The 27,956-nt window shown below is 40.2% G+C and overlaps 1 protein-coding gene across 3 annotated transcripts; it reads right to left on the reverse strand.

Annotated features, from left to right (window-relative positions):
- Positions 1 to 311: 311 nt before the first annotated feature.
- LOC120802937 (sodium/potassium/calcium exchanger 3) lies at positions 312 to 24,342 on the reverse strand. Of its 3 annotated transcripts, XM_040151124.1 has the most exons (18): positions 24,211 to 24,295; positions 23,611 to 23,992; positions 16,653 to 16,763; positions 9,571 to 9,647; positions 9,359 to 9,433; positions 9,153 to 9,237; positions 8,437 to 8,540; positions 8,288 to 8,362; positions 8,158 to 8,183; positions 6,561 to 6,614; positions 6,295 to 6,437; positions 6,002 to 6,168; positions 5,684 to 5,921; positions 5,050 to 5,216; positions 4,718 to 4,832; positions 4,486 to 4,598; positions 4,186 to 4,251; positions 312 to 3,394 (listed from the first exon to the last, which is right to left on the reverse strand). In XM_040151124.1, exons 2-18 carry the CDS (start codon positions 23,711 to 23,713, stop codon positions 3,284 to 3,286), a joined length of 1,830 nt encoding a protein of 609 aa, XP_040007058.1. In that variant the 5' UTR covers positions 23,714 to 23,992; positions 24,211 to 24,295; the 3' UTR covers positions 312 to 3,283. The 3 variants fall into 3 exon arrangements, with proteins under 3 accessions (XP_040007058.1, XP_040007059.1, XP_040007057.1); XM_040151125.1 differs by lacking the exon at positions 23,611 to 23,992 and having other exon boundaries at positions 24,211 to 24,342; XM_040151123.1 differs by lacking the exon at positions 24,211 to 24,295 and having other exon boundaries at positions 23,611 to 24,067.
- Positions 24,343 to 27,956: the final 3,614 nt, after the last annotated feature.

A 27,956-nucleotide genomic window follows, 5' to 3' on the forward strand; every position in this document is an offset into this window, starting at 1 on the left:
ACCATCACTCACAATCTCAACAAGAAAAGCACCAAATCATGTATCTTTGACTTGTGAATGTTTGGCATTTTTGCTTGATAAATAACTCGAACAAATAATTGATTATCAGAATAGCTGTCAGTTCATTTTCTGTTGATCAACTAAGCAAATAATCAACTTATATCATTTCAGCACTGATTAAGAATTTTCTTTTAATGGTGAGTGACACCCAACAGCCTACCTACAAACTAGTCTTCAAACATTGACTCCACTTTACTGACAGGAAAGTACAGCTTTGGACAGACATTTACAAGATAATTATCACATTTTTGTTTTTGCTCGGAAATGTTAAAAGTCAGCTGTCACCCTAAAACCCCATTAAGGTGCACTGATGGGATCTGGTTGCTAAACCCCTGGCATAACATTTGAGCAGATGAGATAAAGTGTATTTCAATGTAACTCCACTTTTAAAATGTCACTAAAAAAAGAAAGTGAATAACAGATGAAACAATTAATGTTTCTGAGACACTATAGTGGGAAAATAGGTGAATACTCACTGTCATTTAAAAGAAGTGCTATTTCTCCAGTTACAAGGGGTAAATGGGTTTCACTAAACTGTCAGTTTGAAGTGAAAACTCAGAATAACTGCCCTTTATGCTCACAAATTTGAATATTCAAGCCATTCATTAAAACATTTTTCAAATCATTTAGTTTTTTTTTTTTTGTTTTTACTTCATTTCTTCAACTTGTAAACGGGAGTCTCATTTTCTGTGTTCCCTTGCATGCATTAAGGTTGAGTGTGTCAAAGAATCAATACTGACATAAAAGAAAATCTTAGTGCTGAAAAGATTTGAAGACGAAAAGACAACTGAAACTGAACTCATTACAAAAGAAGTGCTAGTCTGACATTGTAGACTTCATATTCTGCTAAAAAAAAAAGTCACAAAATATGAATTAATTCTGTTATAATTCACAAGTAGGCTTACATTACGTATTTTTTAAAAATATCAACAATACCACAAAACTAGTCTCTGTCAGACATTCATTATTGTAAAACTATGTAAAGTTTTTAACATTTACAAACAGTAAAAAGTATTGTCAAGTAGACAATGATATTTATATAGCCATTCAAAAAAAAAAAAAAAAAATCACACGCATCCATTTGGCAGAACAAATTGAATTGAAACATTGAATTCATGGGTTACAGTAGATCCCAAAAACTGACAGCATGGCATTCTCGGAAAACTAAAAATCACTGTATTATGGGAATAAATCCACATTTTTGTGTTTTCCTACAGGACAGAAGAGCAGCTGGTACATATGAATAGTGAATATGCAGCATTTTTGGCCATAACACGCAGAATATGTATGTGTGAGTATATCTCGTTCTGCCTCTGTCATGATCCCTGTTTGTGCTGACTGTAAAAATGTTCCATCAGAGTAAGTTAATCTCATAAAATGTACGAGAAACAATACAAACGTCGATTGTCATGACTAAACGTGAAGTATTACAACTAACCTGCACTTGAAGTCATCAAAGTTTGTGACACTCATAGAAGTACATTATATATTAGATTTCATAGTAATGAGACCTCTAAAAATACTGTAACACTAGGTTAATCTTTTTAAGTACATTAAGCTGTACAAATACTTGCTTATAAGTAGTGAGGCAAAATCGTCAAAATATTGTCACAATAATATGCATTTTTCATATCAATGTTTCTATTCTAATAGTCTACTGACATTATAGGACTAAAGTACCTCACTGTCTGTTCAGAGGTTCTTCGCTGTAATTCAGTGCTGCCTGCTACATTTGAATGCCTGTAAATATTTCCACACGAATGGCAAAGTCAGCTGGGGTGTACATTCAAAACATACAAAAGGTATTCAAACCTAAGGCCAACAGACAATTCGATTAATCTGATGCATGACATGGCAGATTAAAGTACCACTTCTTCAAATGAACAACATGAAGAATATCCATTTTCACCACAGCCACCTGTGAATTTCAGCCTTATTTTGAAGAGAATTTGTTCTCTACTGCAGCCCAGTAGGGTTTTTATTGGGTAGTTGCACTTAAACGCCTCTTTTCACCTGCAGTAAATTGTAACTGCCGGTGTCTGGTGCCTCTGCATATCATTCTCGAACTGTTTGATTAGTCTCTCCAGAAACACACGCTTCTGATTAATCCGGAGGAGACAACATGTGGATACAGCAGCAGAGAAGATGCACGCTAATGAACTTACTCTCTATTAGATATGATTTTTGTTTGTTGTGTCGGTATTAAAGCCAACTAGCCAATAACCCTGTAAATGATTTGCTCGGCTGCAGCAGCATTCCAAACACAAATGTGAAAAATACAAATAAATAAACTGAACAGGAGACTCAAAGGAAAAGAGCTGCAGTGACAGTAAGTAAGTAACAGTCCCTGAGAGAACGAAACCTTTGTGTCATTAAGACCTTTTCATTTATGCTCACTGCATGGGATATTAACAATTAATGGGATGTGCATAATCTACGTTTGTGAATGCATAAAAGGGTGGATGTGTGTTACTTCTAATGACTTATTGCTTTCATGAAATAGTGATAGCACATCATTTATTCAAAAAGGAATTATCGAGCAGAGGCAGTTTGGATTTGTAGCGTGTTAGTTGGCTGGTAAGCTAACTCGGCGGATTTTTAGCGGGACGCAGCCTGTCTCAAAATTGATGCGTTTGGCAACAAATGTTTGTAGAAAATGCCAGAAGATTCATTTTTGTATATTCAAATTTAACAAGCATAAAATATAATGTCAAAGTCGTTACTGAATGGAGACAGAAATTTTAGCTCAGTTACATTATATAATTATCATCAAAATATTAGTGGGCTGTTGCACAGCCACAACACTGTGCAAAAACCTAGCTAATGAGGACCAGAACAATTTGTTTTTGTTGTTCCTGTTTCATATTGTTACTAAAGGCCCAACAATCCTGCTGCTTTCATCTGCCATGTCATTCAGGTTTTTGGAAAGTCACCCGATTTGATACATACAAGACTGACGGCTTTCAAACACTGCCCTGTATGAAAAGGAGGAAAAAACATCTGTGCTATTGATAAAGGACTTGAGTTTGTGTTTGTGTAGTTGCATGTGTACGACATCACCCTAGCAAATCCTACAGGAGGTGCACAAAAACTCTCACAAGGAACACAACACTGTCACTTTTTTTTTTTTTTTTTTTTTTTTTTTGGAAAGCTGATGTGTGGTAGAAAGGTAGGTAGGTACTCAGCATATTGTCTGACGAGGTTTGACCTTTGACCTTTGGCCTCACATCTGCCCGAAGAGGATGGAGCAGAGCAGGAAGATGGCATAGAGAAACATCAGACCAAGACCCAGCCGGCGATCCAGCTTCCAATGGTTCAGATGTACACTCATCACCTGCAAGCAGAGAGATGGTGGTGAGGAAGAGCCGAAAAGATTCACCTGGAATACAGTTGTTTTTTTCACCAAATTTTACTCCTACAATGGGCAGTATGAGCCACCAGGATATTAATTGGAAATCCTACTGTGTTTAGTAAAGCAGCTTAGTGTTACATAACTAATTGGATGAATCTTAGAATGGACATGTAGTAGAGCAGGACCGATCATACTGAATTTATGAGGCGACTATCAATATTTGAATGTTAAAAGAAATCTAATAGCTATATATCGACTGGTGCTTTTTTTTTCTTTTTTTTTTTTTTTCTTTTTAAATCGACAAACAATTTTGATATGTATACCTTAAACCTGTATTCATTTATTTTTGACCACATGGGGGCAGTGCAACAAGCTGTAAACACAACATTCACATATAAAGTCAGGGAGAACGTGCTAGCAAACAGTTGCCTATTGACACATACTAGTTGCTGACTTCATCAGTCTCCTGTTTGGTGCTGAGCAAGTAATGTACAAAGGGTTCAATAGAGTTTTTTGTTTTTTTTAGCTGCATGCTGGGACTAGGAACAAGGCTGATGGGAATTGTGGGCCATAAAACCAAAAATATTTAACTGAAATAAGCGCAAACATTCTGTAGAGCTAAGGGGACCTGAGAGATGGAAGACATAGTCCTGACATCAATCTGTCCACAATATCTTGATCTAAAATTAAAATCCTATGCTAGTCCTAAACTTTTTCGTAGACTGACAAAAATGGACACCCAGGCAGAACTGTGCAATGTTTGGTTCACTCACTGTCAGAAACACAGATGCCAGCAGCAGGATGACAGAATACACCAGTCCTTTATTATTTATGGAGACCTGTGGCGAAAAACAACAAGTGTCACAATTTTACAACATCCAACAGAAGTGTGAACCCAAAATCTCTGGCTCTAGCTCTAGCTCTCTCTCTCTCTCTCTCTCTCTCACACACACACACACACACACACACACACACACACACACACACACACAGACTTCAGTAAACCCAGGAAAACAGACACAGACAGAAGAAAGAAACGATTCATATTGCAGGGAGATGAAGTGTGTGCATACTATTGATCCGTGGTCCACCACAAGGGTACGCAAAGCCCAGGGGAAACCCAAACCCAGCAGAATGTCAAAGATATTGCTGCCTATGGAGTTAGACACTGCCATGTCCCCCATGCCTGAAAAGACACAGGAAAAGGGACAGAAAAATACTGAGTTGAAGCACTTGCACCACAAAGAGAGGACAAGCAAAAGATCTGGAGATTCAGAATAACGAGTTGCAGACTTTTGTTTTTACCTTGTCGAGCTACAATCAGACTTGCCATGCAGTCTGGCACGCTGGTCCCTGCTGCCAGGAAGGTTATGCCCATGATGTAGTCTGGGATGTCTAGTGTGAAGCTGATGATGCTAACCTGATGGAGCCATGAGGACACATCAAGGGTCAAGGATTCAGCCATAAAGACTTGCGTGAGTGATTTTATGTGGCTTGTACTGTATAGCAAGGGCAGCAATATCTTCAGCTTTTCACAATTCATCATCTACAGCGTACACAGAAGGAGCATTTTAAGGTGGCACATTCAATATCGGAGTTCACTATCTTTCGGCAGTGCATAGGTCCCGCCTCCTTACCATCCACACCATGAGGTAGGAGAAGACGGCGATCCACAGGGTGGAGGCCACAAAGGTGACCATGAACCAGCGGTGCCAGCGTGGCAGTATACAGTTAGGCACAGTGCAGTAGAGCAGGAGGCCCAGAGGCCACGTGATCACCCACTTCACCCGCGCACAGCAGCCACCTGTGAAGAGCAGGAAGCCAGGCCCATCGGGACCAGGTATGTAATCAGTCAGGTGAAAGCGGGGACTTTTATCAACCAAGGAAGAGCAACAACATCAAAATATGTCAGGCAGAGTTTCCAGCAGCTTGTAACTGATGTAACTGTTGACTAATGGGTCATTAGAGTTTGGTCAACTAAGACATTTTCAAGGGCCTTAAATTCACAAGGAACTCTTCTATATGATTGGGTTTTATTGATCCTATAACTATTAAACAGCTATGAGCTTACTCGATTGATTGAAAACCCGTAAGTACTGTTTAGAAAACAGAGACAAGTCTAGGAAAGTTTGCTTATTTCAGAATTTCTAATGAGCAAAATTAGGAGTACAGATTAAAACCAATATCAGCCCATCGAAAGGAACAAATCATTGCAGGTTTAATCTTACTTTCACTTGCGGCCCTTAACAGTTGGTGCTGGATCTCTCTCACCTGGTATACGCACAGGACTGAAAATCCCATCTTCATCCTCTTCCTCCTCCTCTGGCTGGCACACCTCGACCCCTGGCTTGTCTCCCAACTCTGCGTCTCCTATCCCAGGTCTCCCTCCTCCGTTCTCCAGACTGCAGGAGCCCGTCCTCTTCAGGCTGTTGCTGGTTGACCCGCCCCTTGACCCGGGGCTGGCCTCACCATCCCGCTGGTTCTTCAAAGTACGGATCAGCCTCTGTCTCTGTGAGAGAGAGAGGGGGGGGTTTCTTGGAGAGCCCTAGGCTGATTGTTTTATAATGTGTGATACGCCGTGTCACATACCTCACTGATGAGCATGCGTCCTGCCATGGAGAGCCTGGTGCGGGGGGAGAAGTGGGGGGTTATCATAATACGCAGACCGGCCTCAGAGAAGGACAGTTTGTGGGGGTTGAGGATGAGAAGCTCATCCACCATGATGACTGGAGGAGGCTCCTGACCATGGGCTTGGCCTGTGGAACAGGTGTTAAGCACAAAACAAATAACACACTTTTTGAGATCCCTGTAAGCAATGAATGGCAACAAAAACAAACACCCCACGAACATGTTGATCCACTCGAGCAGTAACATCTTCTGACCTTTGCCAAGCAGCACCATGGAGGTGTTGCAAGCCGAGGCATCCTCCCCCATCTTGTCCGCTCTGTGATCCGCTGATTTGAGACAGCACGGCCTGACGCTTCTCAGCTGACGCGTCACAAACACTAGAATCTGGGAGTTGAACCTGCAGCCAAACAGATACTGTTTGTTTACATCCATAAACATGGACTGTCCACAGTCAGAATTCAGACCTGCGTGGAGGCTTGATGACTGATGATGAGCAAGTTTGGTCTTTTGGTAAACTTACTTCATGATTATGATGTAGATTCCATACATGGTCATGAGGAGCAAGGACTCCCACCTGCAGAGCAAGCAGTAGATTTGTGTTAGTCTAGTCTGACGAACAACAAAGGTATCCAGTTGGTGTCTGCGGCGATGTATTTTCGTGCAACACTCACAGTTTGGCAATATTTAAATCAAAATGCGACGAGAGCTGTTTGGTTGTTTGCTTATGTTAACTATGTTAACTCTTTCTTTTGTGAACTTTGATCATTGTGTATTTAGTCAGAGAAATACGTAAGATTGGACAGTTTTCGGAGACTTTAAGATGGAGTACCACTTTATGATTTACATTTCGGAGCCTTTAATCATATTTATCCACATGAAATACAAATGCAGCACTAAGGGCACTGTAACAGATAAGAGAACTGGTGAATAAACACAACCGTGCACTCCTGAAAACGCACATCTTCCCCCGACAAACGCCCAGACTGAACTCGTGCGAAGAGCTGTTCCACTAAGCCTAGTCAGACGCTAGATAACCGCTGCCGCACATGTGCAGTCTCATATCTCAGATATTCTGAGCATGCGGTGATTTGGCAAGGCCAGCTAAAACACAAATCTGCCACAGTGTGTTCAGAGGAACAGCGGTGGGGTGAAATACAGCAGGACGGGTTTGGCTCTGTACACTGCAATTCAATAACCATATATCACTGATGAATGCACTGCTACAGCTGACATTAAGTCCATCAGTAAATCTACTTTTCATTAAAACCAAGGACACATGCAAGAATGGAAAGCTTTTTTTTTTTGTAAACAAAAGGCCTCAGGTCGACAGAATCGAAAACATTCGGGACATCTAAGGAGCTAAGAAAGCAGATTTTGAAATTGAACATGCTCCTCATCACATCTGCTGACTCTGAAACGAGTGGTGTGACTGGAAATGCATAGTCAGGTGTTATGTTTTTTCTCGAGTACAAAGCAGGAAACATATCAATTTAACGTGCTCCACTATCACTGACTGTTGAAGCTGTTGACACCCTGATCTTCATGGTTGTAATAACAGTCCTTTGAGCAAGAGGTGGTCACACCAATCCGAGCGTACGAGGAAGGAAGTGGATTGGCAGACCTGTGTCGTATGAATACAGACAGCCACTGTAGGAGTGCTTCCATGGAAATGTGGTCATATGATGAGCAATGGTTGTTCTGTCAATAGTGATACAGTTATTCAGAGCGTCGTATATAGTCAATACATTTTTGATGGAATGGTATAATTGTGCGTTTGCTGCTGTAAATGAGCCTTAAAGGGAGCCTGAAAGTTAATTTCTGTGACGTTTCAATCAGGCTCGTCAGTGTGCCAAAGACGTAAACGTCAGTTAACGTTAACAGGAATGTCGGCTCCTTTTCCATCAAATGTAATCATACAATCCAATTCCTCGTTGAAGCAAATTCATGGCAGAACAGGCCGAGCCTCAAGGCTGAATCAACACTGATTTATACAGTTAGTACCTGTGAAAACTGTAAAACATTGCCTAGTGCAGGGAATCAAGTAACCCCTACGACAACATTTATTTAAGGCAGCGCTGCTAAAAAGCACGAACATAATTCAAGTTACATGGACTCACCAGACAACTCTGGCATCATAGATAACCTAGAGAGAAAACAAAGCAGATTCTTTAAAGCACAATGTGGAAGACTAAAAGCTTGACACAGATGTAACACAGAGGGCTGCTTTTGGTGAAGAGCACATCTCACCATGATGAGGGTCAGTACAGAGAGGATGTAGTAGGTGGAATCTCTAAAAAGAGACCACCATGTCAAAGTCACTGTCTGTAGAGAAAAGTTGTAAATGTTAGTGTTTATTCTAAGTAAGAACTACATGCGAGATGTTGGTAAGTGTGTACCTGGCCTGCAAAGATCCCGCTCAGGCCAATGATGACCAGGATGTTAAAGACAGCAGAGCCCACGATTGTGCCGACTCCAACGTCTCCTTTAGTGATGAAAACACCTGAGGGTGGGTGACACGGAGGGACGGGAGGAGAGGAAGTCAGATGCGTCCGTTCACTTTCTTGTTTTGTTTGGTGTCAGATTAGATAAAACTCCCCGCAGTCCATCATCTCCTATTGGCTTCTGTGGGCTGTTGTAAAGCCGCCTGGCACTCTCGCTTACACTTACACACACACACGCGCGTGTGCATTCTGAGTTTTTATTTTCTACAGGCCTTATTTGTTAGTCGTCTCCGGTTTGAAGCATTTTGTGACATTCAGGATACTTTACCGATAAATTTGGCTTCCAATTTAAACAGACTGACAACATTTATTAACATGTCTCAAATGGAGAGACTGAGATTTTTAAATCAAGACATTAAAATAGGGAGGGAGATTAGTTATGCTCTTAATGTTAAACACTAACTAAAATCAAGAATGTAATTGGGACTGTAGATGCTAATTTAAATTAGACTCTGCTGCTGACATCTTCTGGAGGATTTTGGCACTGCAGAGATTGGGAACTGACAACTTGAAATTCCAACATTTCCTTCTTCAAATGTTGTGAGTAAGTGAAAATTAATTTTGACAGGCTCTCTCGAAACGGGCACAACTAGACTGGCTAAGCTACTAACCAATGAGAGAGGTGAAAAGCTCTGGAGCAGAGCTTCCTGCAGCCATAAATGTCGCCCCGGCCACATCTTCACTGAGTTGCAGGTTCTGAAAGATAATTAAAGAAAACAAAAAAACAAAGACCCAAATAAAAAAAGATCAATCAAGTAATAATCTGTGGATTTAAGAAAAGTATACCCAAGGGCATGTTTTTACTGTTTTTCCTCACCTCAGATATTTTCTCAAGGGAAGGGACAAAGTAGTCATCACAGACGATGGCTAGAGCGTAGAACATGTAGATGGCCTGTAGAGTTGTTGAGCAGAGATAAGAGAGTGGAGGGACACATACACATCCTTCCTTTACAAAACATCAATTAGTTATGAGGGTTTTTGTTTGTGATACATGATTTTAGATCTTAGCGTGATGAGTGAAATACTCACGCAGAGTGCATGCAGAAACACAGCCCCCTTCTTCCTCTGCTCCTTGGTAAAGATGTCCTCTGGAAACTCATGGATTGCTGTGGGGGGGATAGACACGGTGACAACTAATGATTGCTTTCGTTACATCCAGTCATTTCAAAATGAACAAGTATATAAAAAATAAGTTTTATCATTCTGTGTGTGTCTCATTTCAGACAGTTTCAAACGGACATAGCACTACCCACATCATCATCTTGCACACAAGAGTGGGAAAGGAAGTGAGGTGGAAGTGAAAGTGGCAGCTGCTTCCTGTCCTTCCTTGAGTGTAAGAGAAGACTGTTGATGACAGCTTAGGCTCCCTCTGTTCCCCTGACGTTACCAGAGAGAGCCTCGAGAGTGTGGTACAGCTCCAATTTACAACTCTGAGCCGAGCTGGATGAATTTAGACTATGGGGGGGGGGCATGAAGCTATTTATAGCTCTTTTGCTGTGTGAGACAACAGTGGGTCGACAAGCACACAATAAGCACAGTGCAGCCATCACGATGCACGATGCACGCTGCAGCGCGGCTGCATGGAAACTGAACAACAGACTGCATGGATTAAGACTGGGTCCCTGGGATATGAGATTTGATCTTTGACGCTGCAGTGTCAGAGAGTCCTGGCGAGGGGACAGTAATTTGGGCATGTTCAGTTAAAAAATGTAAATGTTTGTCTACTAATATTTACACATTTGTGTCAGAGCCCAGCGCAGCGCAGCCTGCCTGCGTGCTTATTGTGCCATAAACTGCTTCTTGTGCATCATTTGCAAGGCCTAGAGTTGAAGTGAGTTTCTGAAGGTTGGCAGTGGTGCTGTGTATCTGTTTTCTGCTCTGTTAGAGGACTGACGAAAAAGCCTACTTCCTCTGTGTGCCAGCTGTTATTGCAGGGCAGGGCTCATCCACTAAATCACCAAGGCTTAGCATGTAAACTTTCTGTCATCTTACTGCTCGAAACAGAGCCTGAATGTGAAGCTGCAATGCATCTTCTGAAGCAGCCTGTCAAGCTGATCAGCTGTTGGACATCTGTGCTCTCTCTGTAGCTTTCTTTCTTTCCCCTTCTTCTCTGCTCTGTGCGTCCTGTCTAACAAGCCCTTGAAGACGTCCAGTCTCCTTTCGGCCCCTAAACATAAACTCCCAGGTTATGCCGTAGGTGGAAACGCAGGACCGCAACATGCAGCTGAGATGGACGCTTAGAGGAGTTGCTCTGGTGAAGGCAGTTGCTATGGTGACCCTCTCCCCGGGGGCAGGTTTTTTTTTCTTCTTTTTTTTTGATGAGTGGCAGTAGGAAGCCAAAGGCAAGGCGATTGCATGAACAGTGAGAAGGGGGGAGGCGAATCTGTATTTCCCATGGTCAGGGTTTATGAAAAATGGAGAAAAAAAAAAAAAAAAAGGAGAAGTGACAGCGGCTCTGGACCGTAATGTCTAAAAATATTTTCCTTAGAAACCCTCAGGAGAGGTCTCAGAGTGAGGGAGGGGGGAAGAAAAGCACAGAGATACACAAAGACAGAAACAGTGTAGTGGTTTACTGAAGGCCGGTGGACAGGAATGTGGCTTTGCCAAGACTCTTACGCTGTGGTTTCACAACGTAGACCACAAACTCAAACATCGCGTTAAAGACGATCGCACACCTGCAACTTCCCAAAGCAGGGATTTAAGCCAGATGTGCCATCAGCTCGATAAAATCAGTAATTCAAGGTCGAGCAGTGAGACTCAGTGAGTTCAGAGAAGATTTGGGCTACAGTGTTGGATTACGGTTACGGCGTTAAGAAAAGTCAATCTGTGCTCAGACCTCCAACATCGTCTGTCACAGTCGTCACAGCGGTTCCAAAAACATTTGTTTCATTCCTACACAGGCTGAAGTACTCCTAAAAAGATAACCCACTGGTGTAAACAGCTCCATATATTTCCTCACCTTTCTCCCACGTTCATTGCACTCAAAATGCTGCTGTGGCTTCTGTTAAGACACAAAGGGCATCACTTCCTGTGCCGACAGGGGGCAAATGTGAAGCTTTAAGGAACTGGCTGGATCACTAAACTCTGTTATCATTCGCTGATATACGTTAAACAGCAAAAAAAGGAAACATTTTTGATTTATTAAATGACTTAACGAAGATCCTAACTTATTACTTTAATTTGAGCACGTCCGTAGTCCATCAGTAATTCTGTATAGATACGACTCTCTTCATTTAAAAACAGATGACTTCATTTCACAAGATACTGATGATTTCTTTAGACTTTCTTTCTGCAACACTTTCATGTGAGGCAACACATTGGACGAAAAACTGTCAGTAAAAAGTGCAAGTAATGCTGATTGGGGAAGACCTCGAACTCAAGCACAACCAAACATCTCACTGGGAAATAAAGTTTTGTGTGGCACCTTTTGAAAATTCATTTTTTTGTGTTTAAGGTGCTTAAGGTTTATGTTTTTGTGGATTAAGACAGTGATTTACACAGCTTTACAAACCAAAACTTATTTAAAAGATGGTCAGTGATCTTCTCTGAAAAGAGGGAGATCTGAATTGGAAAAATGCTAGGACAGCTTTTAGGCCCATTAACAAAGAATTGTTATAATCCAGGGTAATATGCAGACTTCACCCCTGTAGAACTCAATAAAACAAACTGGCTCTTTACTGTTAAGTGCATGAAATTCATCACTTAAAAAGTCACACTGATGAATTTGCCGTGGGAGTGTAGCGGCATCAGACCTTTCTGAGAAGAGTCCTGTCTGAAAAATTATAGAATAGAGGACTGAAGCCATCTGAGAAATTTAACTTTAAAAACTTGAGCATTGTATTAATGTTGAACTAAGTGTGTTTAACACAAAGTGCATTAAAGCTGAAAGTTATTTACTTGAAATTCCTAGTGGAGAAGAATGGTGATTGAAACATCAACAGTCTGGGCCTGGGCTAGGGCTGAGTAAGGAATTGTTATTTGTTTGTGTCTCACTCGCTTTCTCTTGTATGTCATGATTTCACTAGTCATTGTGTTTTAATATCTAAAACTTTATGCTGCCTTTGTTTTATTGTTCTGTTAACTAGCAGATATGGTAGATTTATGCTGACAACGATTATCAGCTGTTTACCCGAGGAAGAGATGAATAAAAAATTTTTTAAATGCAGTGATTATAACAGAAAATAACTCAGCAATGGAAAAAGGACACTAAACGACAAATTCATAAATTAACTCACCGGTGCATGTACAAAAACGAGACACTGTTTGTCAAGAAGCAAAGCTTAAATTTGCCCTAATGCATCCGCTGTAAGACTTAAGACACACTGTCTGCTCTGTAAAATTTTATCGTCTTGTTGTTGACTCCACTGCAAAATATATTGCAATTATAAAACACTGTTGCCTATTTCAAACTGCAGCAGGGCATTAACCAGTTACCGGTTTATTTTGGTGTAATTTGATCATATAATATTAATGACAGACAACAATTTTAGTCTTAAGTCTAAGGCATTGATATTAGTTCTATCAAAAAGGGTACAGTTTTCTGTCTTTTTTTAAATTTGAATCTGTTTATGCTGCTCAGTTTATGGTCACTGAGTGTTGCACAGATTACAGATGACATCCTCTTTTGTATATCTGAGTGCGGTACAAGAAAACCTGTGCAGCAGATTAGATCTTCAAGTATAAAGGTTAATGTTAACAAATTCTTCAGAAGGCATTAGAACTGAAATCGCCACCAAGTGAAACCAGTTATCGATCTGAAAGTCTGCAGGGTGTCCTCGGCACACAGAGTATAGTCGTATCATACGCCAACCAAACCGGTGATGGTGTATCCACACACACACACACACACACACACACACACACACACACACACACACACACACACACACACACACACACACACACACACACACACACACACACACACACACACACACACACACACTTGTTCTTTGATTTGCTTTCCTTTGAGGCAGTTTGAATGCAATGCTGACGAAACCACAGCAGGGCACAGCACCGACCACCTCACCTATCAATAAAAACACTAAACATCATGCTGCACTGTTGTGACAGAATTGAAAGAAAAAGCTGCTGGGGGTGTAGCTGTGGCTAATCATACTAATCATACAACACCATCCATCATCAGCTTGGTGGGTGAGGACATAAAATGTAAAGTCTGAGGAAACCGCAAAAACATCTTCCTATTAAGGACAATGATAAACCTCAAACTCAGCCATAACCTCTGCCTTTTATTCCTTAAATTCCGACTTGTTTTTTGTGGGCATAAAGTGAAAAGGAGTGAGCAAGATCAAACCATATCTGTTTCAAATTGTCAAAAACTTCACGATAATGGTTGCATTAACTGCTGTTTGCTCTCTGTGGCATCCATTATCTGGCTGTCCTGATAAAAGTCCAAGACCATTTAAAGACAGTTTGTGTTAGATTATCTGACAGCTTCTCTTTCTCAGTGCCTTCCCCCCAAAAAAGAAAAGAAAAAAAAAACCTTGAAAGCATGGCTGTGGAAAAATACTATTCTCAGCTGTCTGTCACTTGCCAAAATAAACAACATAACAAGCAGCAGCAATACACCCAATATGAGCCACTTCATTTACATTAGTTGGATTAATTCACCCCCTCCTTTGTCTCCTCGCAGGTCTATTTTTAGTTCTTTGCTTTGCACTTTTAATGCTTGAAAGACAGGAATTGTCTGGGGTCCAAAATTTAGCATTCAGTTGCCTGGCAACAGCAGTCTCCGAGGCTTGTCAGCTGCAGGCGGATCAAACCGTCTCCATCTTGTTAAGCAGTGAAAGGATGAAGAGAGAGAAAGAGAGCCTGGGGCTGGATGTTACTGTGCAATCCCCAAGATAATATCCCCCCGAGGTCCAGGGCAGGCTTTTTAATCACACTATAGATTATGCAATCACTGTCAGACGGCCTGCCGAGGAAGAGGTTGGCAACCTGAACCTGGAGCCACGCTCGCTGCTGTGACTTATATTACCTGTCCAGCCTTTTGTTTGCCTGCTTGTCTCCAGTGTATTACCACAATGAAGTATCTGCACATCATACGGTGGTGTCTTTATGAGAGATAGCTAGGGAGATCTTTTTGCTACCAGGAACTCAGTGTGTTATCAGGTAGCAAAACACAAATGGCTGTATAGAGCAAATGGAGCACTGGTGGAGAGATACACTGAGTCTAATTATTTTCTCTCTCAAGTGTGGGAAAAAAAAAAAAAAAACTGTGATGTAATATCACAGATGAGGATGTGTGGCAGACAGCGGGAGAGTGAGGAGCCTGTATTGTGTGAATTTACTGCAAGTGCCAGATCAATTCTCCCTGATGAATCCAAGTTCATTCACCTCTCAAGTAGAAGCTCTCCAAAAATATAACCAATAGATGATTTATAATGTCACAGAGTTGTGGAATTACTTTCCCCAGCTAAGATTATCAGAAGCTCGAGTGGTTTTAAGCTTAAAATGGCTTAGAGTTGAGGTTTGCTGGTAAACAAATGATGAACCAAATTAAAAATGACGTCTATGGTCATACAGTGGATAACTCAGCAAGTCAAGGCTGGACCTCTGAAATAAACAAATGTCTTGAAACAGAATTTAGTGAAATTATTTCAAATCCAACCTTACTTACATAAATAAGAATAGCCACGCTGTCAGCGTCCAGTGTACATCATGTAAACCTTTTGTGAGTAAATTAGGGCGCCCTCACATGATGATATTCCCCAACTTCTGTGACAAATAATATAAATGTGAAAAGTGCTGGGAAGTCTTCACGATGAGCTACACTGCATATTTTGCTATTTGCTTTTGCTTTTGCCATTTTGCTGCACACGTCCTTGCTTGCAGAAGGTGTCAGGAAAGCATCTTTCACTCAAATCTATTTTTAAAAAGCTTAAAATTATTCATTGTGTGTGTATATTTTTTCTATGCTGCACACCCTCAGTCGGCGGATTACACTTTAGGTAGTATTTAGGAGCGTTGTCCTAACAGGTTACTTGCTCAGTAGATTATTAGTATAACATGACTTGTATAAGTTTCTGTGAGAATTAGTTGGTTGGTTTAACAATAACAGAGCAGTCTGCATACAACAAAACATTATGGCTGTGCTAATATTAGACCGTCAGTCACAGAGTAATTACAAATGATCTGAAGATACTGAAATGTATTCTGTCAGTAAGGCAAAAGATTTTTCTTTATGCGGTGTTATTTTATCTACTCTGTGCTTTTTCTCCCCACACAACAATAAAGAGATTTCCTCTACGTTCTGACTTTTTAATAACAAAACTGTCGGCTGTGATGAATGCGGCTTATGTCAGCCGGCCAGCCAATCGGCCTGGGAACCAGAGTAACACAGGTATAATTATGGCTGTTAATTGGCTGCATGTCTGAGTAATAATTTCATAAAGAGCAGTTTGAATCTGACCAAACTATTCAGGGTGCAAGTAGACTCGAGAAGCAGAGGAAAGTAACTTGGCGTCTGCTAAAAACAGAATACCTCAGAAAATCAGACCTTCACTCTGGCTGCCTCGAGTATTTCAGTGCATGAGCTTGACACTGACTACGCACACCTGACAACTAACACAATGCTTTGTCCGCATGACCTTTCAGTTCCCCTGCAGGGGAGAGGCAGAAATCTCTGGTATACTTCGCCCTCCTTGTTTACCTGCATATACCACACACACACACAAGCACACACACACACACACACACACACACACACACACACACACACACACACACACGTATCAAAAAAGTGGCAGAAAAAGCATTTCTGGCTCCCTACATCTTTGAAATACTCTCTCAAATGAACCGATACGATGCACACCAGGCTTTTCTTGTTTGGGTGTGTGTAATTCCAGATATCTTACCATGAATTAGCCATGTGCAATATGACATTAATACTCAGTTGCCAGTTTAAATCTAACGCAGTCTTATACAACAGCCCTAACATAAATCCCACCTTCATTAAGGTTTTAATATATTTCACTGGGTAAGCAAAAAACAGACATTCCTATCTGGTTTTCTCAGTTTTACCAGTTTTGAGAAAATGTAAAACATAGCAATACATCATACACATCGGCACCATCCGCAAAGTGACTCACCTGCTCGGGGCTGGTCCAGGCTCTGGTTGTCTGACTTCTCCTGCATCAGCCTGCGCGTCCATCGCAGCGTCCCGCCATTCACGCCCAGCCGAAACCCAGAAGACTCGGTCTCTGTTACAAAAGACCACCAGAGTCATTTTAGTGCAGAACCAGCCTGATACACTTAAAAAGACCTCACACAAACTCCAGCTGCAGAAGGTAACCTCTGTGCTCTAGGGCAGAGACTAACTATTTGATTTATACGCCAACTATTTTGATAAATCAGTTAATTGTTTCATTGTTCAAGCAAAAATGCTTTTGCTGCCTCTCTATTATGAGGATTTCCTGCTTTCTTGTCTTATTTGAAAGTCAACTGAAAATTATGCAGCTGATAATGTATATAATCACTAGTTGCAGCCCTCATAAAATGTAATAAAATATGAAAAATGCCCATCACAATTCCCTGGAGCCCAAGGAGACATCTAAAATGTGCTTGTTTTGCCTGACCAACAGAGTAAAACCCAAAGATATTCCATTTAAATGGGCATAAAACAGAGAGAAGCAGAAAATCCTCACGGGTGATAAAGCAGAGCCATCGATTTTTTGGCATTTTTGTTAGAGAAATTACTTTTGAACTACAATAACCAGACAATCGATTTCTCATGTTATTAGTTTGGGTTTTCAATTTTAAAAAAAATGTACACTTTCACACTATCATCCAAGAACTGCTATTGTCCCTTTTTCCCCCATCTAGTAATTGTCTCTGGGGTTATTCTTGAGTTAAGTGAGGACTCAGCAGATGGTAGTTTCATGTTTCTGTCTCTGGGAGATAACAGCATGTTCAGTAACTCACTCCATGCTGCCATCAGCTGTCCTGAGCCATCAGCACTGAAATCTTTATGGTGTGAATTTCAGCTCTGTATTTCATCCCTCAATAGCTAATCTCTGTGTGGGTATCAGTTTTTACGGCTTTACTAGGTTGACAGCCGAGGAACTCCCCACAGATAGAACTGTCTCATCATCTCTCCTACGGCAAGAAAAAAAAAAAAAAAAAAAAGTACAGATATCCTCCACTGCCACCCTCAGAGATCTTTCCACCAAGGGCGGAGAAAATAGTGAGACAGTTATTACACTCTGTACTACACACTGTCCGTTTATTTCTGAAGCGGCTGGGTGTCTGTGTCTGATGCATTTTGTGATTGCCAGGCGCTGTAGTGTCCCTTTGTACCGTAAAGCTCTATGAGCCCATTTCAAAAGGGCGGCGGTCGTGGCTGAATGGAGACGTGAAGGCTTTCATGTTTAGGCATCAAGAACAGCTCAACTCGTATGAAATTCAAATGGGTTTCTGCCACAGACGGCTCTGCACCGTTTTCACACTTGTGACCGGTAGAAGTCTCCAACACCTAATCCATGCCTCGGCTCATTCGAAAAAGCTGAAATAAAATATGTGAGGCTTGTTCTATTTCTTCTCCAGATTCAGATTTTATTAACTCAGAACAATGTTTGTTTGCTCTGTACCAGAGCACAAACAGAGCAGAGCTGTACATTTGGTTACAGATTCTCAAATGCGAGGATTTGCATTTTATTTTATTTTATTAAAAATTAATTAACTTTGGGTTTTCAACTGTCTGTTAGACAAAAAACAGGTGGAAGACCTCACACTGGAACTTGTGATAGGTATTTTTCACTCCTTTCTGACAGTTTACAGACAAAATTACAAATTAATCAAATACATGATCCTTTAGTGAAAAAGTAAAAATTAGTTGCAGCCCTAATACTGAGAAAGCCATGGCTCCCAGTAGGAATAAAATGCAACACAAATTACTTGTAGCTAGGTCAAAAACATTCTACAAAAAGGCACCTAATTTACATAACTTTAGGCTTATCTGACTGTAATTGTAAAGAGAGTAAACAGAGAGACTTCTTAAATAATGCCTTGGCAAGTCTTTTTTGCAAATAGTTCACTATGCTTGCATTTGTAAAACAAAACACCCAAGAAATACCTGCTTCTAGAAAGTTGTCATTAGAAAAGTTAGACTCTCTGGTTCCTTTCCAGGGCATTGTATCCCTCAGTAGGTTTGAGGGTTCTGGTGATGCCAATGCTGACATGGTAGGTCACCCAGATGTTGGTGCCTCTCATCATGTGATCAATTAAGTTAGTAAATGACAACCTAAAGAATAGATTAACTCATGAAACATATGGCATTTGCTGTGTCAGATAGCCTTTTGCTCTTTTTACTTAATGTTCAATTTCATTAAAAGTTTTAGTTTTTATGATATTAGGCAAGGTGACCTCTGTTGTAAAAAAAAAAAAAAATCCTGCCTATAATTACAAAAAGCTGTTTTAAAGTGGACATAAAGATCACAACCTCACACTTTCAGTGCACTTAGCAACGGTCTTCACTCTGACCCCGACCTTTGACTTAGAAGACGCTTAGAATTTCGGTGATCCAGGGTGTTTAAGCCAACTCTACTGACTTTACTGCTAATATCCTAAAATGTAAATATAAAGTAAAGGTTACAGCAGAAACAACGATGAAAACCAGGACATGAAATGTGGTGTTTGTATGGAAATATCTTAATCCTGCTGCCACATTGCTAAACATAAACAAACTGCTTGAATGCAGAAAGGTAAGTGTAAATACCACAATGTTAAGTGTAAATAACACAAATCATAATTCATCTCTCTATACACATCCATAGCTATAATAATACAGACTATGGGGGGACCTCTGAGCTTAAGCTCTGTGTCAGAGACTCTCAGATGTTCATGTTGTAACATTTATTCACTTTTTTTTGTCTGAAAGCAGCAAAGAGGTCAAAATCCCATTAATTCATCTTGTTGTGAAACGTGCTGAACATGGACCGAATGAAAATCACTGATGCTGCAACTATTCAATTTTGTTCAAGGCCTGAAAGAAGAAATCATTATCCAAAGTCACTATACACACATCATCGGTTCCATTAAAGAAAAAAAAAAAAAAAAAAACACTGTTTCCTCCTTCTTTAGCAGAAAAAAGACATTTGATACCGTCAATCACACATTGACTGGACAGACCGGCTTCCTCAGTTCTTACCCCAAACAGGCTCACTGCCTCCTCAGGACAAGACTGCAGTCTGTGCTAGTAAATCTCTGACTGTGAAATAATCAATAGAGGCAATGCAGGTAGGCACGGCTGCATCTGAAACCCGAATGTTTTGATATTACTTTATAAAAGTAATATCTGTCTTTCAGTCCAACACTCTGACCTCCAGTTACTTGTAGATAACAGCGCAGTCCTCCAGATCTCACCTCTGACATTCAGACTGAACAAGTGTCATGTTGCAGGAAACAGAGAGCTGATGAAAATTTGATTTGACCTTAAATGGGATCTAAGCCACAGTTATAGAAACTATTTGAGCGTAGACAACAAAAAAAAAAAAAAAAAGGGAAAAAAAAACAAAAAAACAACCAAAAACAAAACAATATGGGGCAAAACAAAAATTAAAATTAGGATTATGTTATGGGTACAATTAGATAATAAAATTTCTCCCATATACATCTAAATTATTATAACCTGCTGATATATGACTGCGGATTGTGGTTCTCCACAATGCTTTCTTTTTTTTTTTTTGCACGGTTCTCATTTCTCAATTCAACTGTGATAATTTCCCTTTTTGGGAATGGCTACTATGGCTCGAAGAAATTTTTCTATTTTCTGAAACCAATAGTGATAACACAGCATTTTGTGTATGTCAACAGAGTTTCAGCACATTTTTTTCTTCTCTATAGCCACTGTGTACAACTTTAATGTGATTGCAACATTTTTCCAATTGTGATGACATGAAGTTTTGCTTGTAGAAGAATGAATCAAACTGTTGCAATTTAGTATGTGCGTTTTGGACCCATTCAACTCCCTGGGTGGATCTTCACTGGAGGGATTCTACAAATAGTGACTTTAAAGCAGCTATAACCAACTTTTTTTAATTTTAACAATGGAGCACATGTCACATGACTTAATGTTTGTGAAAAGGGTTGTTTGTAGTGATGAGCCCACAGAGAATCATCAGCAACTTTTCAGTTCCTCTCAGCTCTGAAGAGGATTCTGGAGTGTTTAGACCTATTTTTGTTGTTTTTGTTTGTTTGTTTTCTGGCCTGCAACTTTACTGTTTTGATTGATTCTCACTGCTCTCAACAACCTCACCTCCTGTTGTAACAGGCAGCTGTTTTCAGCAAAAAAAGATCTGATAAACCCACTGTACGCGACCAAACAGGGGAAAGACAAAGTTAGCAACCAGCTATCGAACATAGCGGAACATTTGGCAGATTAAGAGCCGGATATTTCCCTCAGAGGTTAGTGGAAAACAAACGGAGCTAAAAGTAAAGTGAATAATCAACTAACATTCATTGGGTGGACACAAACACAACTCCAAATGATGCTAATGTTGCTTCATATCTGCTGGATGTGTAAATAAGCAACTAGGCTAACACGTTCACTATATCAACCTTAGAAGACGATATGTCAGTGTATGTTTACAGCTTGTTGCCACTGGTCCCAGTGTTTACCACTGAAAAAATTGGTAAAGAATAAAAAAAATTCAACACATTTCCTTTTTTTCAGCTTTGCTTTGCTGCTGTCTGTAGGGAGTAGTTTCACACTTTGTCATTGCTTACAGCAATTTTTGTTGCTCTAGCAAAGGTTTCTTTTTGGCAATTTTTGCTTGTACAGCTAAATCATATTCCTTTGTGTGGCGTTTATGCAAATATATATATATATTTTTTTTTTTTTAAATTGAGTTTGTGGTGTTAAAATATATTTGTAAATAGTTTGTATTGGATTGCAACCTTATTTTTCTAAATTTTTTTCAACCTCAATTCAATCCAGCATTTTTTTGACAGAATCAGGCTGATATAGATACCAAGTGTTGGATCAGCACATCCATAAATGGTCATGCAAGCAGTGGTATTCAGGATGCTACAGTATATGTAATATTTTCCAAGTATTGTGAGCGTAACCTGCCTGTCGCCATTACAAACAGCAGACCACACGCTTTGTCCTGTGCTTTCATATGGTTTAAGTTGGGCGGCCTTGGTCCCAGTTCAAAAAACCTCTTCTGGCTGATCACGCACTCATAATTTAAAGGTGAAGTATAAATATTAATGACATGGCTCATTCACCAGGACACTCTTCAACGAAGGACGGCCTGCAATACCAGGATGAAACCTTAGCATAAATCAAAACACTCCTGATGGAACAAAAAGCTCACTCATTCATATCTTTATAACGCACACAAGTTTACACAGGAAAACGCTAGTGCTGAAGCTGCTGATGAGTGTGTGTGACAGTGTGTGACCACATCAGCAAAGGTGACGAGAGGATAATGAGCTGGAGAGGGAGGCGGGGGATGCCTTTCGGTGCACAGCAGCTAGATGAGACACGAAAGTATCTAACTCAGACTTCACTTACTTATTTGCTCATGCATATGCAACCGGAGAAAAAAAAAAAACCTCCCTGGCCGTTAACGGATACTGATGCGAGCAGGAATGGTGCATATTGTTATAGAGGTTGAGGATTTTAAGGAGAAGGACGTGAAGTGAAGGAGAGGTGGGTCTATGTGCACATGACGGTAATGATATCCAGTGATTTATATGACATGAACTGCTCTACATGTCCTTTTATAGATGTATTGTTCTCACTGTGTCAAGTTTATCTTACCATGGGGACTGATGAAGACTTACACCGTGGGGAAAATCAGGAAATCCGGATTATGTCAATCAGACGTGTTGTGTGTGAGATTGTGTTATATTGTGCTATGAATGGAATGAAATGACAGATAGTTTAAACAATTCAAGATAAACAATATTAATTTATCTATTATTTGTCTAAATTTAACAACAATTTATTTAGCTGAATGAAAAACACATTCTTAGCTACAGTAACAGCCTAGGAAAAGGCAGGAATTAAAAGTGCCGGCAGTCCATTTATGGATAAGGGAAGTATGTCCACAAAAATGTACATATACCATGTACTGTATTTCCTCCGAGATGACTGAATGCCTGGTGATAAATGAACTTATCCCCAAAAACTGGATTTACACATGCCACTAATTGGGTCTGCTTTATGTAATCGACAAACTATCATATTCCTGCAGTGTGAACAGAGTAAAAGTCATGACCAGAAGGGCAGAAGCTGGGAGTTATAAAATAAAGAACTAAGATTTATATATTTCAAATAGTGCTTCAGGTGTCCGACATGCAGCACTGTTTGTCACTTTGAAGACAAAACTTTGCTTTAAAAATGACACTTTGCTGGAAAATTGCACCTGCCTATCTTACTTAGACAATTAAATGTTATAATAATCTATGTTTTGATTCTATGAATACATTTTGATGGACAATTTGGGCACTTCTAAACCAGGCATGCCATATGTATTTATATTTAGATCCAGACCTCGAGGTCCATGGATAGGAGGGGGAGCATATTGCAGCCTTGCTCCATATGAAGACAAAGCGCTACATGTTGTGCTCTGTATAGCTGCATGGATTATGGTGAATTTTCAACTAGTTTGACAAATGTTCTTTAATGAAGCTCTTTGTCAAGATCAGTAATAGTTTTATAAGGATGTGTTTCAGAGTGTAAAACGGTAACGGTAAAAAAAAAAATAAAATATATATATATATATATACACACGTATATTTTTTCCTTTTTTAAGATTCGTTCTTTTTACCCGGTTTGTCTTTATTGTCACCATACACTGTCAGTTAATGTTAATAGGAGATTAAATATTCAAGTTATATATCCATGTATATTTAAACAGTGATTAAAATCATGCATATGATGAGGATAAAATGCATTATGTTTTAGACTAGTTTTTAAAATCTTGATATAACAGCTTTTTATCTCCCTGTGAATATAAGAATTTCTGTACTATAATGTCTATAATAAGGTTTTTACACACTCGTGCGCGCGCAGCCTGTAGGTCTATATAAAGGTCTCACCTGGTGCCTGAATAACCTGTGTGAGCCAAATGACGGCGACCAGCCCGAGTCCACAGCAGCAGAACCGCTGGAAGGGCCGCCGGTGCCTCGCCGCTGCTCTCATTCCTCAGCCGGCCGCATATCCACGAAAAAACATCTGTTGCTCTCCCTCTGACACTTGCTTCACACTCTCGCTGTACACCTCCGAACAAACCTCCTCCAGTCGAGGCAACAGCAGCAAGCGACTTCTCTCCAAGTTGTGTCCGAAGATCCCCGCGGAGACGAGCCTGGTTTTCCCCCTCCAGACTCAGAGCAGACGCCGTGCTGCTTCGCTCCGCCAAGCCTCCGGGTCGCGCGTAGCGAGTAAAGGCGTAAAAAAGCGCTCGGCGTTCATGGGTACGGTCTGAAAGGTCGAGAGCAGATCCCGCAGTGAGGGGCAGCAACAGAAGGCGACATGCTCCGAGCTTTGTGCGCCTTCTCTCTCTCTATCTCTCACTGCGGTGTCCTACGCGTGGCCACCAGGCGGCGACAAACGCAGGACTCCTTGTTCGGAGGAAGTGAACAGAGGTGTGTGTGTGTGTGTGTGTGTGTGTGTGTGTGTGTGTGTGCCGACAGCTGTACCCGTGTACCCCTGCTGTTCTGCAAACAGTGTTCTCACTCCCAGGCACTGAAGCATAGGACATGGGTTCGACACATTAAAAGCAACACCTGTAGCCTATCACTGGTGTCTCCTTCTGGTCCTGGAGAGCCCCAGTCCAGGGCCAAGCTGCATCAAACTGTCCATCTGCCTTCCACTCTGCCCACACCTAATGAGCTTCTGATTGGCTGAACACACCTGATCCAGGTAGTCGAACACGACTACCTCGGTCGCAGCGCAGGCACCACTAAATGCATTACATTAATCCGAACGAGTCCTTAAAGTGGAACTCCAGTGGTTTTGTATTTGTCATGCACATAGTTTGAGTGCAAGTTGCATGAGACAGAATTAAACAGAATAGTCGAAACCAAAGCAGCAGAGGACAAGATATTCTGACCTAGAGTCACTAATATGAGTCAAGTTCCAGCAACACTACTCCCATACTCCCCCACTCCGCACTGGGTTGGGTGTGTGTGTGCGAGCGTGTCTGTGTAGCTGCAGACTTGGTTTAACTGAAGCTTAAGATTCAATATAAGGACAGATTTTCATTTTACTAATTTCTAACATTTCAAATCTTTTACAAGGTATGTTCTTTTGAAGGCAACACTATAACCAAGTGTCTAACTTACCCACTTATGTAACAACAATTAAAAGTGTCAGGTATAAGTTACAGAAACAAACAATTACATGCAGTATGTATTCCCACGACAGTTTTAGTGTAAGTTAATACTGTGTATATGACATATTATTGATACTGCAGTGGGCTGAAAGGAAACACAGGGGCAAAGGCTACTATATAATGTACACCTGATTGAAATATTTATAAAAATAATACCTTATGGTATTGATAGTCAACTATCAGAAATGGGTTTTCAGACTTACAATCAGCCAGGAGACTGTCTCTCACCTAATGTGATTCATTGCTCGAACTCAATTCATCGTCAATGTTGCATTGAGTCATCAGATCACTGTCAGAGATGACAACCTCAAAAATCCAGCACACAACATAACCTGCGCTATAATTGCATTCACTCGACAAACAATAATAACAGTGCAACAAAATGTGCATACTGGTAAGCTTTTAGACAGGCCTGCCTCCAGATCTACAGTCACCCTGGTCTTTTAGACCCCAGTTTGTAAAGGAGACTTGTCCAAGCCCAAACTGAGATAACCCCGATGATCTCACTATGACATCATCAGTTACTTCTTTAGATTTCAGAGAGTTTTCACAGATTGAGTATAGTACTCCTCATGATGAGTTAACGTGATGTATTCCCCTGTAGAGATTTCTTATTAACAAACAAAAGTTACTCACCAGAACGTATTGTGTGTATCCTTAGGGTCTAAAAGAACTTGTGGGTGCTTTTCCTTCTGCATAAAACATTTGTAAAGGAGATTATTTTAAATATATTTAAATCCTGCATTGTTTTTTATCCATTTTTACTTGCTAGCAGTCTTCTTCTTCAATGCTTTTTGGGGTACATGACTACTGTATGCTGTCTTTGCAAGTTGTTGCCACCAACTGTCGATCAGCAGACTAGCACGTATATTGTGCTGGCCGCATGCTCACATTTATTAATGTGCATCTTTGTGTATTCAAAAAAATGAGTCCATAGGTTGTTTGTGCAAGCAGCTTACTATTGTAACCATAACTACAAATGTCCTCTAACCTCAATGAAGTACTTTTTTAACCCGACCCATGATTTTCCTTAAACCTAAAGCACTTTTTGTGACTAAGCTAAACTAAACCACGACTGTCCCATAGGCTTAACTGCGTGTTTATTATTATAGCCATGATGATGAAGGTCCGTTATGCCTGCCACCGAAAGGATGCTATTTCAGGAGACGTTTCAAGGGATCGTAACAGATGGTAGAGACAAACGACCTACATGGTTGTTCAGGTCAGAGGACTTGTTGCAAACAAAACAGGGTGCCACACTTAAAACCATTGCTCCATAGCACCACTAGTGGTCAAAAACTCGACAGGGCACCTTTAAGTTGCAATAAGCTATTATGACTTAAAACACCTATTAATGATTCAAAGTTAAAACTCATTTTTCTTGTCATTCCAGCTATGAAAAGTGAAGTTGAAATTATATGTAGTTTTTTAAGGAGTAGGGTATAGAAACTTCAAACAAAACAGAAAAGCATCAAGACAAAAACATAAAACATCTAAAGGGTATAATGTTCAAAGTAGCAATAGAAAATGATGCAAGGTGAATGATTTACACATATATGTTTATGTTAACTAAGATGTGCTGGGCAGGTGTAAGGTGTTCAGCAGTTTGACGGTCTGCGGAAGATGCTAATGTGCATTCTGGTGGTTATTGACTATAGTAGGTCCATGAGGATGGCATGGAGTCAAAAAGTCAGTCAGAGGGGTAGAAATAGTCGTTTTTGATATTGGGCCTTTTGTAAGCTCTCTTGCTAGATGTCCTGGGGAGGGACACCCCAATGAGTCTGTCATCTGACATACGGTCTTAACGGTCGGATTTACTACAGTGTTCGTATCAAATAGTGTTATTACTGGTTAAGACATTCTTTACAGTGCCCTGATTTAAGCTGGTGAGGGTGACAACATAGCTGTACAAATCATAGAATACAGTTTGATGTAGTGCCATCATTTGCTACAATCAGTAACATTGTGTAATTATCTACTCAATATTCATTTTTGTTGAGATTGTCAGAGAAGTTGGATGTTGGTTCAATTTATGAAAATCTGGTTGTTCATAAAACGTTGCCTGTGGGCTTTATAGGTGCTATTTATTGCATTTAATTGTATAGGTGTTGCTTCTCCTGTGTCCAGCCCCTGCACGCTGCACCCAGCAGCATGAGATTTTGAAGCTTCCGTTCTCCGTCCATCCAGACAACTTACTTAGCGTTACTATAGAGTTTTGTTATTATTAACAAAAAGAAGCCAAAGAGAAAAAAGGAAAATATGTTAAAATATATATGCTTTGCCAGGAATGCTCTACAGGTGTGTTTTTCCTTTTTATGTCTCATTTTATTATTCCCATGTCTTAAATTTGATACAAAATAAAAATACTAAAAATGACGGCCTGCCCTGGTGTCTGTTGGGAAACAAAGACTACTTGTCGCATGGAGACCTTCCAGAAGCAGAGTGAAGATTAAGAATCGGGGCTGTACTGCCGTCTGCTAATAATCCACCCTGCCAGTTTCCCAGAAAGAATGAAAGTACACAAACCCTTTCGTGTAAAAGTGCATGTACTGCACAGTTGAAGTAGTCTGGTTAATGTCTTCTATTAAAAATTAAGACCTTAAAAAAGACCCATTTCACTTCAGTAAAATAACATAAAAAAGGGGAAAGCAGCTTCATACAACTTCAGTGAGCCCGCAATGCCCTGGTGTTTTTTCTTCTTTCATGTTTAACTCCAGAGTGTATGACATGAGGGCAAGACTCTCTAATTAGTTTATCTTCGACTCTCATGGCTTGTTACATGAGGTGCATCAGGTTGGATTCTTTACAAAACAGAAATATGTTAAACATGTATTAGTTTGTTGCATTGGGGTAGAACAACAATGCAGTGTAGAACTTAAAGAAGTTTTGTCTTTCAGTTCAGTTTTTGAATTTTTTTTTTTAAATTAAAGGTTATGTCAGTATTGCTTTTGTTTGAAATGAATTGAAACCAAGCTTTTTTTCCAAAAATTGAAATCTGCAATTTAATTCCATGTTACGCTAGATAATATAAACTATTTAGCGTATTTCTAA

This window comes from Xiphias gladius, chromosome 17 (genome assembly GCF_016859285.1).
Source record: "Xiphias gladius isolate SHS-SW01 ecotype Sanya breed wild chromosome 17, ASM1685928v1, whole genome shotgun sequence".
Taxonomy (NCBI): Eukaryota; Metazoa; Chordata; class Actinopteri; order Istiophoriformes; family Xiphiidae; genus Xiphias; species Xiphias gladius.

What these genes read in the sequence shown, in the direction of transcription:
- LOC120802937 (XM_040151124.1), bottom strand. Translation starts at nt 23,713, where the DNA reads ATGAGAGCAGCGGCGAGGCACCGGCGGCCCTTCCAGCGGTTCTGCTGC. An exon ending in CATGGTGCTGCTTGGCAAAG is followed by an intron (nt 6,169 to 6,294) that starts GTCAGAAGATGT and finishes CCTGTTCCACAG; the next exon opens with GCCAAGCCCATGGTCAGGAG. An exon ending in CCTACCTCATGGTGTGGATG is followed by an intron (nt 4,833 to 5,049) that starts GTAAGGAGGCGG and finishes TGGCTCCATCAG; the next exon opens with GTTAGCATCATCAGCTTCAC.